Source organism: Callospermophilus lateralis, chromosome 10, assembly GCF_048772815.1.
Source record: "Callospermophilus lateralis isolate mCalLat2 chromosome 10, mCalLat2.hap1, whole genome shotgun sequence".
NCBI lineage: Eukaryota > Metazoa > Chordata > Mammalia > Rodentia > Sciuridae > Callospermophilus > Callospermophilus lateralis.
The window spans coordinates 86,390,126-86,403,474 of record NC_135314.1 but is presented as its reverse complement, the minus strand read 5'-3'; the positions used below and the strand labels follow the sequence as shown (position 1 = coordinate 86,403,474).

Genomic DNA, 13,349 nt, shown 5'->3' with positions numbered 1-13,349 from the left:
TTCTCTGCATGTACATAAAATGACTTATTCAGTATTTTGTGCCTTACTTACAAGGAGATTTCAAAGACAGTCATAACTGTATGTGACTTAAGATGTAATTCCTATGTAAGATGATATAACTCCACTGTCTTCTTATATTTCAAATCTTTTTCTTTATAAGTTTTTCTCTTTTATCTCAGTAAAGCTGTTTTTAGGTCCTAGACATTGAATTGTGCATTCATTGTGAAGTTTCAGTGGCATATAACAATGAGTATTCTGAAAAGGGTGGGTAACAGTCAAGGAGTTCCAAGGAACCTAATAATAGCTGGTTAGCAAGTTTTTCTTTTTAAGATTGGCTAGAATGAGGCATTTTTCTCATTGACCTTAATGATAATTAAAGTGTTTTTTTTTTTTTTTTAACTAGAAATAAAGCTGTTCAGCTTGAAAATGAGTTGGAGAATTTTATTAAGCAATTTCTACATTCAAGCAGTGAAGAATCTTAAACAATAGAGGTTGCTTTCATGAACTTCATGGGAGGAAATGGAACCTGGAAGATTGGGAGAGTTGCTATTTTTATGAAATGACTTCAATATGAATTATACTATAACTAAGTGGCAAATCCCTGCGTAGATTCTGGTAATGATCTATCCCAGGGTGTTTGCATTTCAGAAAAGTGTTAGGATATGTTCTTTGTTTTAATTTGGGATAAAGACTAAGTTTTTTGTGTTAAATAATGAATTAGTTAAAAGCAACAGAACCAACTTTGTGACCCCTGAGGGGTGGGTCCTTGAGCTCTTTAATTGGGGCTTTCTTTGTTTTTGATTCTGAAAAACTCTGCTTCCTGGTATCCAGGAGTTAGAGAGTGATCCTTTCATCTTCTTTCTCAAAACTAATTTTTTGATGCCTTCTTTAATGGGAATAGTCAACTTTTTGTTTTGTTTTATGAGCTCCATTGCTCTAACCTCCAAGGAGTGTGGAATGTTCTTGAGTGTCCTATTTATGCAGGTTACAGCCATTCTTGCCATCATGGCAAGTATGTAAACCACTAATAAATATGCTGTTTTTACCCCTTCTTTTATTCCCATTAAAATTGATGTTATAAATTTGTTATTATAGTCACTTATAAAAGTATCTGAGTCTAAATAGTTTCCTTATCTGTTTTCTAAGAAATATTTTCAACTTTGCTCCAGTTAGGAGTCCAGTAAGGAAAGCTTTTCTATCTTAGTTGGAGGAATAGAGTTTGATGTGATGAAAATAGCCAAAGATATAGGAGGTCTGCATTTTGGTTGATAACAGTAATGTTTAAAAGCTATTCTTCAGAAGGCACTTGTCTAAGGTAACTGCTGGATTATCCCCCACTGGAAGCTTTTACTTGTATTTAAGATATGAATTTGCTATGGCTCCATTAAAAATTAATACTGTAATTTTTTACCTTAATGAAATGTTCATGGATTCAAGTATTATATCTGCTTCTGTATGAAAAACTGATTGAAACTTATATGGGAATATTTTAAAATGACATCATTCTGGGATCTTGCTGTAAAAAATAAAGATCAGCATCACCTAGACGCTTGTTAAAATGCAAATCCCTGGGAACGTAGTGCATTTGGCCAGGTATGGTTTGATTCTTTTTTGTGGGAAGGTAACATTTCAGCCTTTTTTTCTTACATTAATACTCGATACTTCTTTCCTGTGCCTTTTAAGGCTCCTGAATACTAGTTGGTCTTTTCACAACACACAACTCTATTTTTCAAGATATTTGAAGGAAACAATAACATAATTTAGGCCATAGAAGCCTTTCCAAAACATTTGTTCTGCAAGTCAGATATTAGGTTGCATTATTCAAATTTAAATACAAATGACTATTAGTTTTTACCATTTTTTGCTGGTTTATAACCCCAGAAATGGTACAGGCAACCAAATGGAATTAGGTGACAACTATAACAATTAGGTTTCTAAGATTGGGTACTTACTGCTAATTTAGATTACAAGTTATATGAAAGTACTTGAATTTTTGGTATTACTTCATTAGTACAATACTGTGGTTCTTAAAGTTTGGTCCCTGAATCATCAATATCACTTTTGAGCTTATTAGAAATATAGATTCTCAGGTCTCAACCCAGACTATAAAATCAGATACACTACATTTGGGGCCCTAGCAAATTTTTTCCTCTGTTACTGTATTATAGTTGTACATAATAGCTGAGCTCATTTTGACATCATTCAGGCATGGAATTTACTCCATTTTAGTCCTTGGTTTTCCTACTTTTTCTCCCTCCTCCTGTTACCCTTCCTTTACTCTACTGGGCTACCTTTCACTCATTTACTTTTAATTGGTGCTTTATAGATATAAATAAGGTGGCGTTCACTGTGGTCTGTACATGAACATAGTGTAATTTTGTTCCACATTTCCTTCTCTTTTTTGTCCTTCCTCCCATTCAATTGCCTCCTACTCTGCTGAGCTGCTCTCTCTGGTATCCTAGCCCTTATCCCCACTTTTCCCTTACTTTGCTATAGCTTCCATATATGAAAGAAAACATTAGACCTGTGATTTTCTTCAGTCTGGCTTATTTCATGTAGCATGTTGTTCTTTAGTTACATCCATTTACTGACAAATGCCATAATTTCATTCTTCATGGCTGAGTAAAACTCCATTGTATGTATATACCTCATTTTCTTTAACCATTTCATCTATAGAAGAGCACCTGGGCTGATTCCCTATCTTGCCTGTTGTGAATTTTGATGGTATAAACTGATGGCTGTATCACTCTAGTAACCCAGCAATTATTTTAACAAGCCCTCCAGGTGATACTGATGTTTACAATAACGTTTGGGAACCGCTGGTATGTTGTTCTGGTATAGTAAGTTTTCCCATCACTAGTTTGAATGTAGTTTCACCTAATCAAGTTTGAAAATGTATGACTTGGAAATGAAACACTAAAATAAAGAAAAACAACTCTTATGCTTAGATATAAGTGCATTGATGACAAGACCGTGAATTAAAAGTTATGTAATTATGACTGGTATAGTTCAGTTATTACACATATACTTGATTATTTGTGTGTTTGGAGGATTATTTATTAAACTTTGTATAATCTTAAACTTCTTACAAAACATTTTTATGAGTGTGCAATCTTGCAAGGTGAAAATAAAACCTCTTTGCCAGATAGCTGATAAGTGTAGCATTTATACTAGTATTTAGTGAGAGTTAATTTTTCATTCTTAATCATTTTTAATTATGGTAGACATACAAGATTATCTTGCAGTGACTGGCACTTATGATTGCATTACTGTTTAGTTCCCCTGGCCAGATACTGAAAAGGTAAGTAAGATGCCATAGACCACAACTGGGGGCATATTTTGAGGGTTTTTTCCATATGGGATGTGCAATTTACAGGTACTTAGTATTATTCCCTGGACAAATAGAACTAATATAACATTCTCAATTTTCTCAGTAATCTTCCCTTAAAGCTGTGATGAGATGAAAGAAATTAAAAAACATGTTTTAATCAGTACTATAAGTAGAATTGGTTATATAAAAATTATACAAAATGGAATTAAATTATCATGGAAGGGGTTCTAGGGGAAACAATGACTTTTGCTCTTTAATGATAATCTATGACCTTTGAACAATAAGCTAGAAGTTTACAATGCTAAAGAATACGTGAGCAGCACTCTTCCTTGCTTCTGCAGCCTGTTCTTTTTTTTAAAGTTGGCTATGACACCTGGTGGACACTTTTCCTTTTTTTTTTTTTTTTTGGTTGTAGATGGACACAATATTTTTATGTAGTGCTGAGGTTTGAACCCAGTGCCTCACATGCACTAGGCAAGTGCTCTGCCACTGAGCTACAACTCCGGCCTCTATTCATTTTTCATGAGGAAAAAATAATGCTATTAAAATTATTTTAAGTGCTGGGGATGTGGCTCAAGGGGTAGCGCGCTTGCCTGGCATGCTTGTGGCTCGGGTTGATCCTCAGCACCACATACAAAGATGTTGTGTCTACCAAAAATAAAAAAAAAAATATTAAAATTCTCTTTCTCAAAAAATTATTTTAAAATTTTTTGTTTTGTAGATAGACATAAAGATAGCATTCACTGTGGTCTGTTTATACATGCAGAGTATACTTTTGTTCCACATTTCTTCCTCTTTCTTCTCCCTCTCAATCTTCTATTCTGTTGACCTTCTCTCTATGGTATCCTATTGTTTCTCCTATTGTTTAGTTAAAGAATTTAGGGCTGAGTATGAAATGCTGGATTTGAAGTTTAGTTCTGGGTCTTAAATTTTTTAAATCCTAAAATTTGACTTAAAACATATAGTGAACTCTGGTTAAAAGCACTTTATTGATTACAATATCAATTCACAACACATTATTTCACAAAGCAACTATACAAATAAAGGAATAAATCACTGTAAGAAAGATCAATGAATACTGTTAAATCATGTCACAAGTCCACAGTTGTATGGTTTAAAGCTTTTATAAGAGGCTTTAATCTAGCAAGTTTACCTTTTCCAAAATTAAACATACTACTGACATTCATAGTCCATTGGCCACAAGTGTATAGATACATCTAGGTGAAGAAAAACATTTTCAAAATTCTTTAACAAATTATTTTAACCAACTTTAAAGACACTTTGACATAGATGCCTTTGGATAAGAAAATGCAAATGTTCAGATGCTTCTTTGAAAGAAAACAATAGGTTAGAGCACCATTGTGTAAAAGACAGAAAGGCTTGAAATATCCTACCAAGTATATCACTGGAGTTATATTAATTAAAAATAAATATAATGTAATATTTTGTTGGGTACATATAATATGAATTTGAACACGTTTTTCTTCCTTAATGCTGCATTATCATACTGTATTTTACAAAATCAGTCATTGTACTTAAGAAAAATGACTTTAAGAAAGTTTTGTCAACATGTAAAACATTTGCTAAAATACAAGGTGGTACCATCAGTCTGATAAAATTTAAAACAATGCTAGCGTAGATATTCTAGAAAATATTTTAAGGTGTACCTATTTTAACCAATATTTTAAAATATAGTACTGAATTTGAACCAACACAAGATGAATAACAGAAGAAAAATAGTAAATCTGAAGTATATTTCATATTCTACTTAATCCAATTTAAGATACCAGTTTTATTTATGGGACTACATTTTCTCATTAAAAAGACAGTCTCATCTGTGGATGATTTAAAAAATTCTCACGGGAGGTAAGAAACAACTTAAAATTTTACTTCTCACAATGGCAAAAGGGAAATGTGAAGCTGAACATAGTACTTAATTACAAGCCTGACTTAGGTTCTAAAGATTCTAGAAAGAACATTCATTGCTAAAATGACAAGGAACCCATTTAGGGAACCGTTTAGTAAGTTTTTCCAAGTTAAACTCATCAACAATAAGTAACACGTATTGCATTATAATTTAAAATTTGAGACATTCACATCAATGCCTAAATTTCTCTGAACATTTTCGCTTTTAAAACAATGTCTTGGACCAGCAGGGTTGGAGCTCAGTTATACAGCAATGGCACAGCATTTTTCTTTAAGGTTTTTTTTTTTTTTTTTTTTTTGTAGTTCTGTATGGACAGAATGCCTTTATGTGGTGCTAAAGGTGGAACCTGGTGCACCTCACATGCTAGGCAAGCATTCTGCCACTGAGATACAGCCCCAGCCTGGCACAGCATTTTTTTTTTTTTTTTCTTTTTAACCAACAATCTGTCACCTGGAGAAAAGAATGTTTAATAGATTAAAATCCAACATTTCAGAAACATCTACATTTATTATCTCAGGGAAACTAGCTTATACTACCATGCAATATTAATCAGCTCAGCTAAGTCTAAATTGAGAATTGCTTACTAGGTTCTCTAGCTACTGAAATACTAAGCCCATACCTCTGCCTCTATGAATTTAGAGTTCAGTGTGGTGTATCACAACTTAAATTTTGAGCTAGGGAGGACCTTGAATATTTGGTCAAAAGTATATCTGCTAAAAATGAATCCTGTCCAAAGTGAAGGAAATATCCTTGCTGATGACAGGAACTGCTTTCTTGAGCAAGGATTTGGGATGATTCGCCTGGTGATTATGGAGCTTTAGAAAAGAACATGTTCCTTTAAAATATTCTTGCCAGAGGGATATTTATTGTGCATGTGTGTGAAGTTCCTACTACTTAGGAAGCTGAGGAGGATCCCTTGAAGCCCAGGAGTTTGAGGCAACATAGTGAAACCATATCTTGTAAAAACAAACACAGACCATTCCCCCAAGATCTCAAAAAAAAAAAAAAAAAGTCTACATGTAACCTGCTGAGGCACATTATGTTTACATGTTGCTTAAAAAGGTAAAGAAGAAAAACTAATAGGTACCAGATAACTGCAATATTTTTTTTTTTGAGAGGTGGGCCAGGAATTGAACCTAGGAACCCTTAACCACTGAGCTATGTCTACAGCCTTTTTTTTTTTTTTTTTAATTTGAGAAAGTCTCACTAAGTTGTTGAGGCTGACCTTGAACTTGGGATCATCCTGCCTCAGCCTCCTGAGTCACTGGGTTTCAGGTGTGCGCCACCACACCTGGCTGCGATATTCTTGATGATGCAAATTCTTTAAAATTGAACTGGCCATATTTTTAAACCTTGAAAAACTTAAGATCCAAACTGCAATTATATACTCTGATTTTAGGAAGTCTTATGCACAAAAACAGAATTAGAAATTCAGCTGAACTCAAACTGCAAATAAAGAGATCTAGCAACTGGAACCCCTCGCACTAGAAAGCTAAAGGTTTCATAAGGTAGTTACTGTTGGAATTACACTACTTTTTCACCAACTGGTCCTATGTACAAGTGTTCAGTTGTGGTCAGTTTTCAGTTGTCTAATACGAGAATTGCTTTAAATTCTCTACACAAACAGTAACATTAAAATAAAGGCCATTTAAAAATGTTAAGACCATAGGATTCTAGCATGTATTATGTTTTTCTGACTAAAGTCTCTTGTTACAGTAACTTTTAGCAGAAGATAACATACATACATATGTACATATATATCTATACACACATATCTATATAAGTTTGTGTGTATATATACATGGTTACTCTTATAACAGAAGTGCTTCCTTGAATGGGATTTTGGAATGAACTACCTTTTTTGGAAATGGATATGTTCCTTTAAAATGTGGCTTATCTCAAAAGAGCTACTCTTTATGAAGTGATATAAATAGTTCACAAATAATAATAGCAAAAAGTTGACAGTAATACTAATTAAAATACAAATATACACTCACACCTGCCATCTACAATATTGTTTTGGTCCTTTATCTTAATTTGCCTTTATCCTTTTATTCTCTTTCTATTATCAACTGGCCTTAATAAACAAAACTGACACTGATTTCATTGCGGTTAATGCACATTTTAGCACATTCATAATGTAAAAAAGAAAATTTATAGGTACAATTTGGGTGTACTTAGATTAGAGTTATAGGTTATCAAAAGTTAACACACAACTATCTGAACAATAACTTAACAGTTTACCAAGTTACAAAACAACAGTGCACTGCTATATATCAGCATAACCCATGACTTAAGCATCAAGCAAGACTAACAATCTTCTATTGTCAATCATTTAGATCTACTTTTAGGAGAAAAATCAAAGAAGTGAAGTATTATTGTTTAGATTGGTGGAAGGGACATTGTAGTAACTGACCTATTATACTTTTGACAAGTAGAAGAATTGTGTGGTATATTTTTCTGACTTTCAGGCAAAAGCTGCTTTGATTTTTTTTTTTTTTATTTTACTTTCAAGTAGAATCACGTAGAATCACTTAGACATAGATAGTCTTTGAAGCAAACCACTTAGAAACCAGTATTTTGTGGGATTGAGAGAATATTACTGTAGGAGAGCAAAAAGCTGTTTCATTTTAAGAATTTGAGAGAATAGTTTATATCAAATAAGATTTTATATTACATAAACAAAATTCATAAAGCCACCTTATTATATAACAAATCAGTGCTAGCAAATAGTTGAAGTTTTATACTTCTCTGAAAATGTTAATGTTGTCACACTAAATTTTTCATCTAGATGTATATTAGTAAAGAATACTAGGACAGAGTCTTCAGATGCAGGGACAATCCAAATGTTTATCAAACTTCTGAAATATAAGTAAACCCGACAAATTAGATCCAGAATATGAAATTAAGAGGAAGGTGCAACTCAAGAGGAAGGGCTACTCAAAAGTGGCAATTGATCATGATCAGTCTTTTAAAATGCCAAGAATTATTTATATGCTAGTATACTTTTTACTAATATAATAAATTCTAATGAAGTTTCTTAGAGATGTTCAAAATGTCAGAGTGAAATCTCTATCTCTGGCCATTATAAAGTGAGCACTTATTTAGACTGACATCATGGCAAAGAATGCACTAATGATTCCCCTCATCTACCCATGCTCTTAGTAAGCAATCAGTATCCCTTTCAGATTAAAAAGCAATTCAGGATTCAAGGGGACTTCCCTCAAACAGCACACATGTACAGTATCACTTCCATCTATTATTGTGCCTTCCATTACAAAACTCAAAAATGTGACATTTCTTATGTATAAAAAGTTTAAAATTTAGTTCTTAACAAAATGCAAACACAATGACCAGCTGCTATAAAGTGTACATTCTATTCTACATAAAGAAATAATTAAACTCAGTACGAGCAAAAATTCCTCAATGTTAAATTCACCCAACTTCTCAAATTAATACACTTGGTCCTTCTGATTTTCACAGGTACCTTGCCTTGTTTGTTTCCCCCATTTTTTTGTAGTTTCCCAAAAGCTGCTTTTGTATATAATAACTCAATAGAAAAATCTTCACCTGCAAATAAAAGGTAGATTTTTTTTCACAGCTATAGGCTGTAGTATTGATTTCTCCAGATTATTAATGGAGAACAGAAAATATGTATGACACTGTTAATTCCAGATTCTAAGAAAACTGTCCCAAGATCCTGTTGCCACAGCCATGCCATCATCTGTCACACCTAAACAGCTGACACGGTTGTCATGACCAGCGAGGACACCTAAAAAAAAATAGTTCAATACAAAGTTAGCAACCATCGTTTTAGTATTTAAAAAGTATGTACACAAACATACTTTTTAAAGGTATGTACCCTGCTATGTACTCTAGCAGGGTAACCAGGTTCCTTTGAGTGGGCAGACCGCAATAAGTTAAGACGTATGTAAAACACACCTTTTTGTATTATTTGAATTGTTGATCAATTTGTTTTTAGTTTTTAAAAAAACATTCTGTAATTAAGCTATTTTATATCTAGAAAAACCACAGTTTACATAACTGATATGTTCATGATATTTCAATTTTGCTACTGAGCTGTGCTTTCAACAAAAATAAAATTTTAAGTGAAGTTCAATGAAGTAGACTTTTTTTACAAGAACAAAAACATGAAAGTTGCCTTATATCTCTATTTCTAATACCAACTATATATATTTCTAGAAAAACTGAAGTTTACATCACTAATATGTTCATGATATTTCAATTTTGCTCTCTCCATATATAGAGTTTATTCTGTTATCCACCAAACATAACTGTGGTTATAATGTTGGTTATAACTCTAAACCATCCAACTCAATGAATTTTTATTTCCTTTCATCTTAAACTCACTTTATATCCTGATCACTACACAGGATAAAATGAAGTATCCATTTTGGAGAGGGTTTGGGAATAAGAAATGTAAAAAAAAAAGGTTTTTTTTCAGTACTGGGGATGAAACCCAAGGAGGCTCTACTACCAAGCTACCTTTCTAGCCCTTATTTTGAGACAGGGTCTCACTAAATTATCAGACTGACCTTTAACTTGCAATCCTCCTGCCTCAGCTTCCCAAGTTGCTGGGATTACAAGTGTGTACCACCATGCCTAGCTATAAAGTTTACTTTCTAATTATGGCTCCTAGTTTTTTTCTGGAAATCAGCCCTCAAACCAGCAGCTAGATTATGCATTCCAGGTAGAAAAGTAAAAGATGCATCTGGGGTGGAACATGGCTAGTTCAAAGAGGGGGAAAGTCTGTAAGTTATACCATAGGTTCCCCAGTGAAAGCCTGGCTAGATCATCCTTTAGTGAGCCCTACTGTCATCACACCCAACCATAGCTGGATATATGGAGTTTCAAATAGTTTTGGTGCCTCATAAGGATGAACAAGAAGCCAAGAATCACCAGTCTTTTAAGGAAATAATCCAAAAATAAGGACAGGAGAGAACAAAAAATAGGAACATAGAAAAAATTGGAAAAACAAAAGACTATGCTTGAAGAAGAAAACTTAAAAAATAATTCACTAGTAATGTCAAAGAACAGAAGACATCAATCATGAGAAAAATAATAGATGCCATAAAAATGAGAGACAAAAACAGCTCTTAAATTAAAAAGATGGCAGCAAAAATGGAAACCAACACTTAAGGGTTGAAAGAAAAGATGAAGATTCCAGCACCTCAGGAGGCTGAAATGTGAGGATCACAAGTTCAAGACCAGGCCCAGCAACTTAGAACAACATCATATATATAGTTTATCCTTCAGCAACATAGAAGACTATTAACTCAAAAAAAAATCAGAAGGACTGGGGGATATAGCTCTGTGGTACATGCTCGAGGCCCTGAATTCAATCTCCAGAACCACAAAAACAAACTCAAAAAAGTTCACCAAATACCCAGTGCAATGAATGAAAATGGATCCACTCAAAGACAAAAGAAAATCTGAGGATTCATTAGTGACCAGCCCATCAGAACCAAAAAGATAATCTAAAAAAATCAACTGAACTCCAGAGAATACAAAAATACGGTATAGCAAAGAACATCAAAGTACACCTCATTGTTCAGTAGTAAACACTTCTTAAAAAGTCATATATCACACAATGTTGTTTATGAATGTAACCAAACAAGCTGTATGGGAAAACTGGAAGATGGGAAGCCTGTGGCTATTGAGGGAGCAGGGATGCTAAGCCATACCCTTGCCATCCATGACAGTAGTTCAACAGAGAATGCCTCAAAGTTTCTTAAAAAGAAAAAAAAAAAAAAATCGAGTACCATCAATATAGTCCTATTTGAAGATATGGAAATAAAAGTCTAAAGTAACTAATTTGGAAAGTGGAATATATGGGTTAAAGTCAAAGGTAACAAGTCACATAGAAATATTCAATTGCTTAAATATAATTTAAAGTAAAATTTTGATTTTTTAAAAATTAAAATTGCTTTAATTTGTTATTAACCACAGTCCCCAATGTGGCGTGATTGTGTATTCTAATATTTGGAAACCTGCAAGGGAGAAATCCAAGAATGAGACTAAAGGAAGATAATAGGTCTATATCCTATCCCCGACAAGATCTGTCCCAGAAGGAAGACAACCCACAGTAGTTAAACTACCTCCTGTCAGGTTTTAAGAAAACTGAGATTTATTATAAAAGTCATATTCATTATTCATCTTATACTGAAATTTAGCAAACAAGAAAATATTATGGAACTTAATGTTACTCTTTAGAAACCTTAATAAAAATACAGACGATAGTTTGTAGGTCCATTCCAAGGGTAATGACAATGAACACGAAGGCTCTGAAGCTCCTGGGGACTTATTTACCAACCTGCACGATCTCCTTTCAGCGTGTCCCATACATTACAATTAAAGTCATCATAACCAGCCAGCAGGAGGCGCCCACTTTTTGAGAAAGCTACAGAAGTGATTCCACAGATTATATTGTCATGAGAATACAACAACAACTCTTGGTCTGCTCGGAGGTCAAAGAGCCGGCAAGTAGCATCATCGGAGCCAGTGGCAAAGGCATATCCGTTTGGAAAAAACTAGAAAGAAAAGCAACACACATTTATTCCTTATGTGTATATAAAAATCATGGGAGGCAGTATAATAACAGACTGGATCAAGGCAGATCTAGATTAGAATTCCAACTTTGTTACTTACCCTATAAGTGACTGCTAGACACTAAAGATTTTTAAATATTCTGAGCCTTAGTTTCAGAGTTAGGATTGAATAAAATGACATATGCAAAGCACCTAGTCCACTGTTAAGCACAGAGCAAATGTTAATAAATACTGGCTCTGCTCCTCTGGTATGTTTATTAAAACACTGAAATCAACAGGGGATAGAGCGGGGAAGTGCTCGGGAGTGATATTGGTCAAATTTTATTGTTACATTGTGTAAAAAACCATTTAAGTCATGTATTATTATTTATGAAATAATGTGACACGTGTATTTAAGTATATGTGCATATGCGTGTATATATATACATATATGAAGATTTTTGAATATTTGGATATTTTGGATATTCTGAAAAAAAAAAAAAATATATATATATATATATATATATATATATATATATATATATATATATATATATATATAAAGAAATATTCCAAAATCATGATATAGAAAAAAATTTATAAAAGAAAACATAAAACATTACAATGATACTAGGTAATAAATGAGTAATAAAGAAAATTATGTAGGATTACTCTGTGAATAATATTTCTCAGATATTGGGACTACATAACAATGACTTTTTTACAAAGGGAAAATCACATTCTTTCATATGTTTATCAGCCATCTATATTATTTTTGTGGGATGATTTATTCATGATCTTTGTGTATTTTCTTCCTTTGGTTTGTTGATTTTTTAATTTATGGGAATAAATAAATTCAACTGTTTACTTGTTGCAAATATTACTTTACAGTCTCATTGTTTGTCTTTTAATATTGTTTACTTTAAAAATATGCAGCACCGGAGGCTGAGGCAGGAGAATCACAAGTTTGAGGCCAGCCTCAGCAACTTAATGAGGCCCTAAGCAACTTAGTGAGACCCTATCTCAAAGTAAAAAATAAAAAGGGATGTGATATGGCTCAGTGGTTAAGCACCCTTGAATTCAAGCCCCAGTACAGAAAAAGAAAAAACACACACACACTCTCTCTCTCTCTCTCAGTAGTTTTACATTTTTGTGCAATCAAGTTTATCTTTCCCTTTGAGATTTCTTTCATTGCTTTTATGAACCTTCTCCAGGTTGATAGCTGATAAATGCTGTATGTTCATTTTAATTTCATTTTTCACATCTTAATTTTTATTCATCTGGAGCTTATTCGATAAACAGCATTCAGTGTAAGAATGTAATGCAATTTTCTTAATAGTTCAGCAACTGTTCCCTCTGTTAACTGATTTTTCTATTGATTTGCTACATCATTCACTACATTCTGGGTAACTTTTTTTTTTTTTTCTTAGTTCTGGGGATCAAACTGGGCCTCATGTATTCTAGGCAAGTGCCCTACCACCAAGCTACACCTCAGCACTCACTAAATTCTTATATATACTAATTTTAGAGTTTTCTGCCTACC

General features: G+C 33.2%; 2 protein-coding genes across 5 annotated transcripts in view; one reads left to right on the top strand and one right to left on the bottom strand.

Moving 5' to 3' along the window:
• Positions 1–3,081, top strand: part of Mfn1 (mitofusin 1) — a 40,058-nt gene extending 36,977 nt beyond the window's left edge. For all 4 annotated transcript variants that reach the window (XM_076866944.2, XM_076866945.2, XM_076866942.2 and 1 more), the window contains exon 18: positions 404–3,081. In XM_076866944.2, the coding sequence (XP_076723059.1) occupies positions 404–482 (79 nt within the window). In that variant the 3' untranslated portion in view covers positions 483–3,081. The remainder of the gene's footprint in view (positions 1–403) is intronic.
• A 1,220-nt stretch (positions 3,082–4,301) lies between these two features.
• Positions 4,302–13,349, bottom strand: part of Gnb4 (G protein subunit beta 4) — a 44,543-nt gene continuing 35,495 nt past the window's right edge. The window contains exons 9-10 of the mRNA XM_076868026.2: positions 11,593–11,809; positions 4,302–9,030 (exon numbers count right to left, since the gene is read on the bottom strand). Of these exons, the coding sequence (XP_076724141.2) occupies positions 8,924–9,030; positions 11,593–11,809 (324 nt within the window). The 3' untranslated portion in view covers positions 4,302–8,923. The remainder of the gene's footprint in view (positions 9,031–11,592; positions 11,810–13,349) is intronic.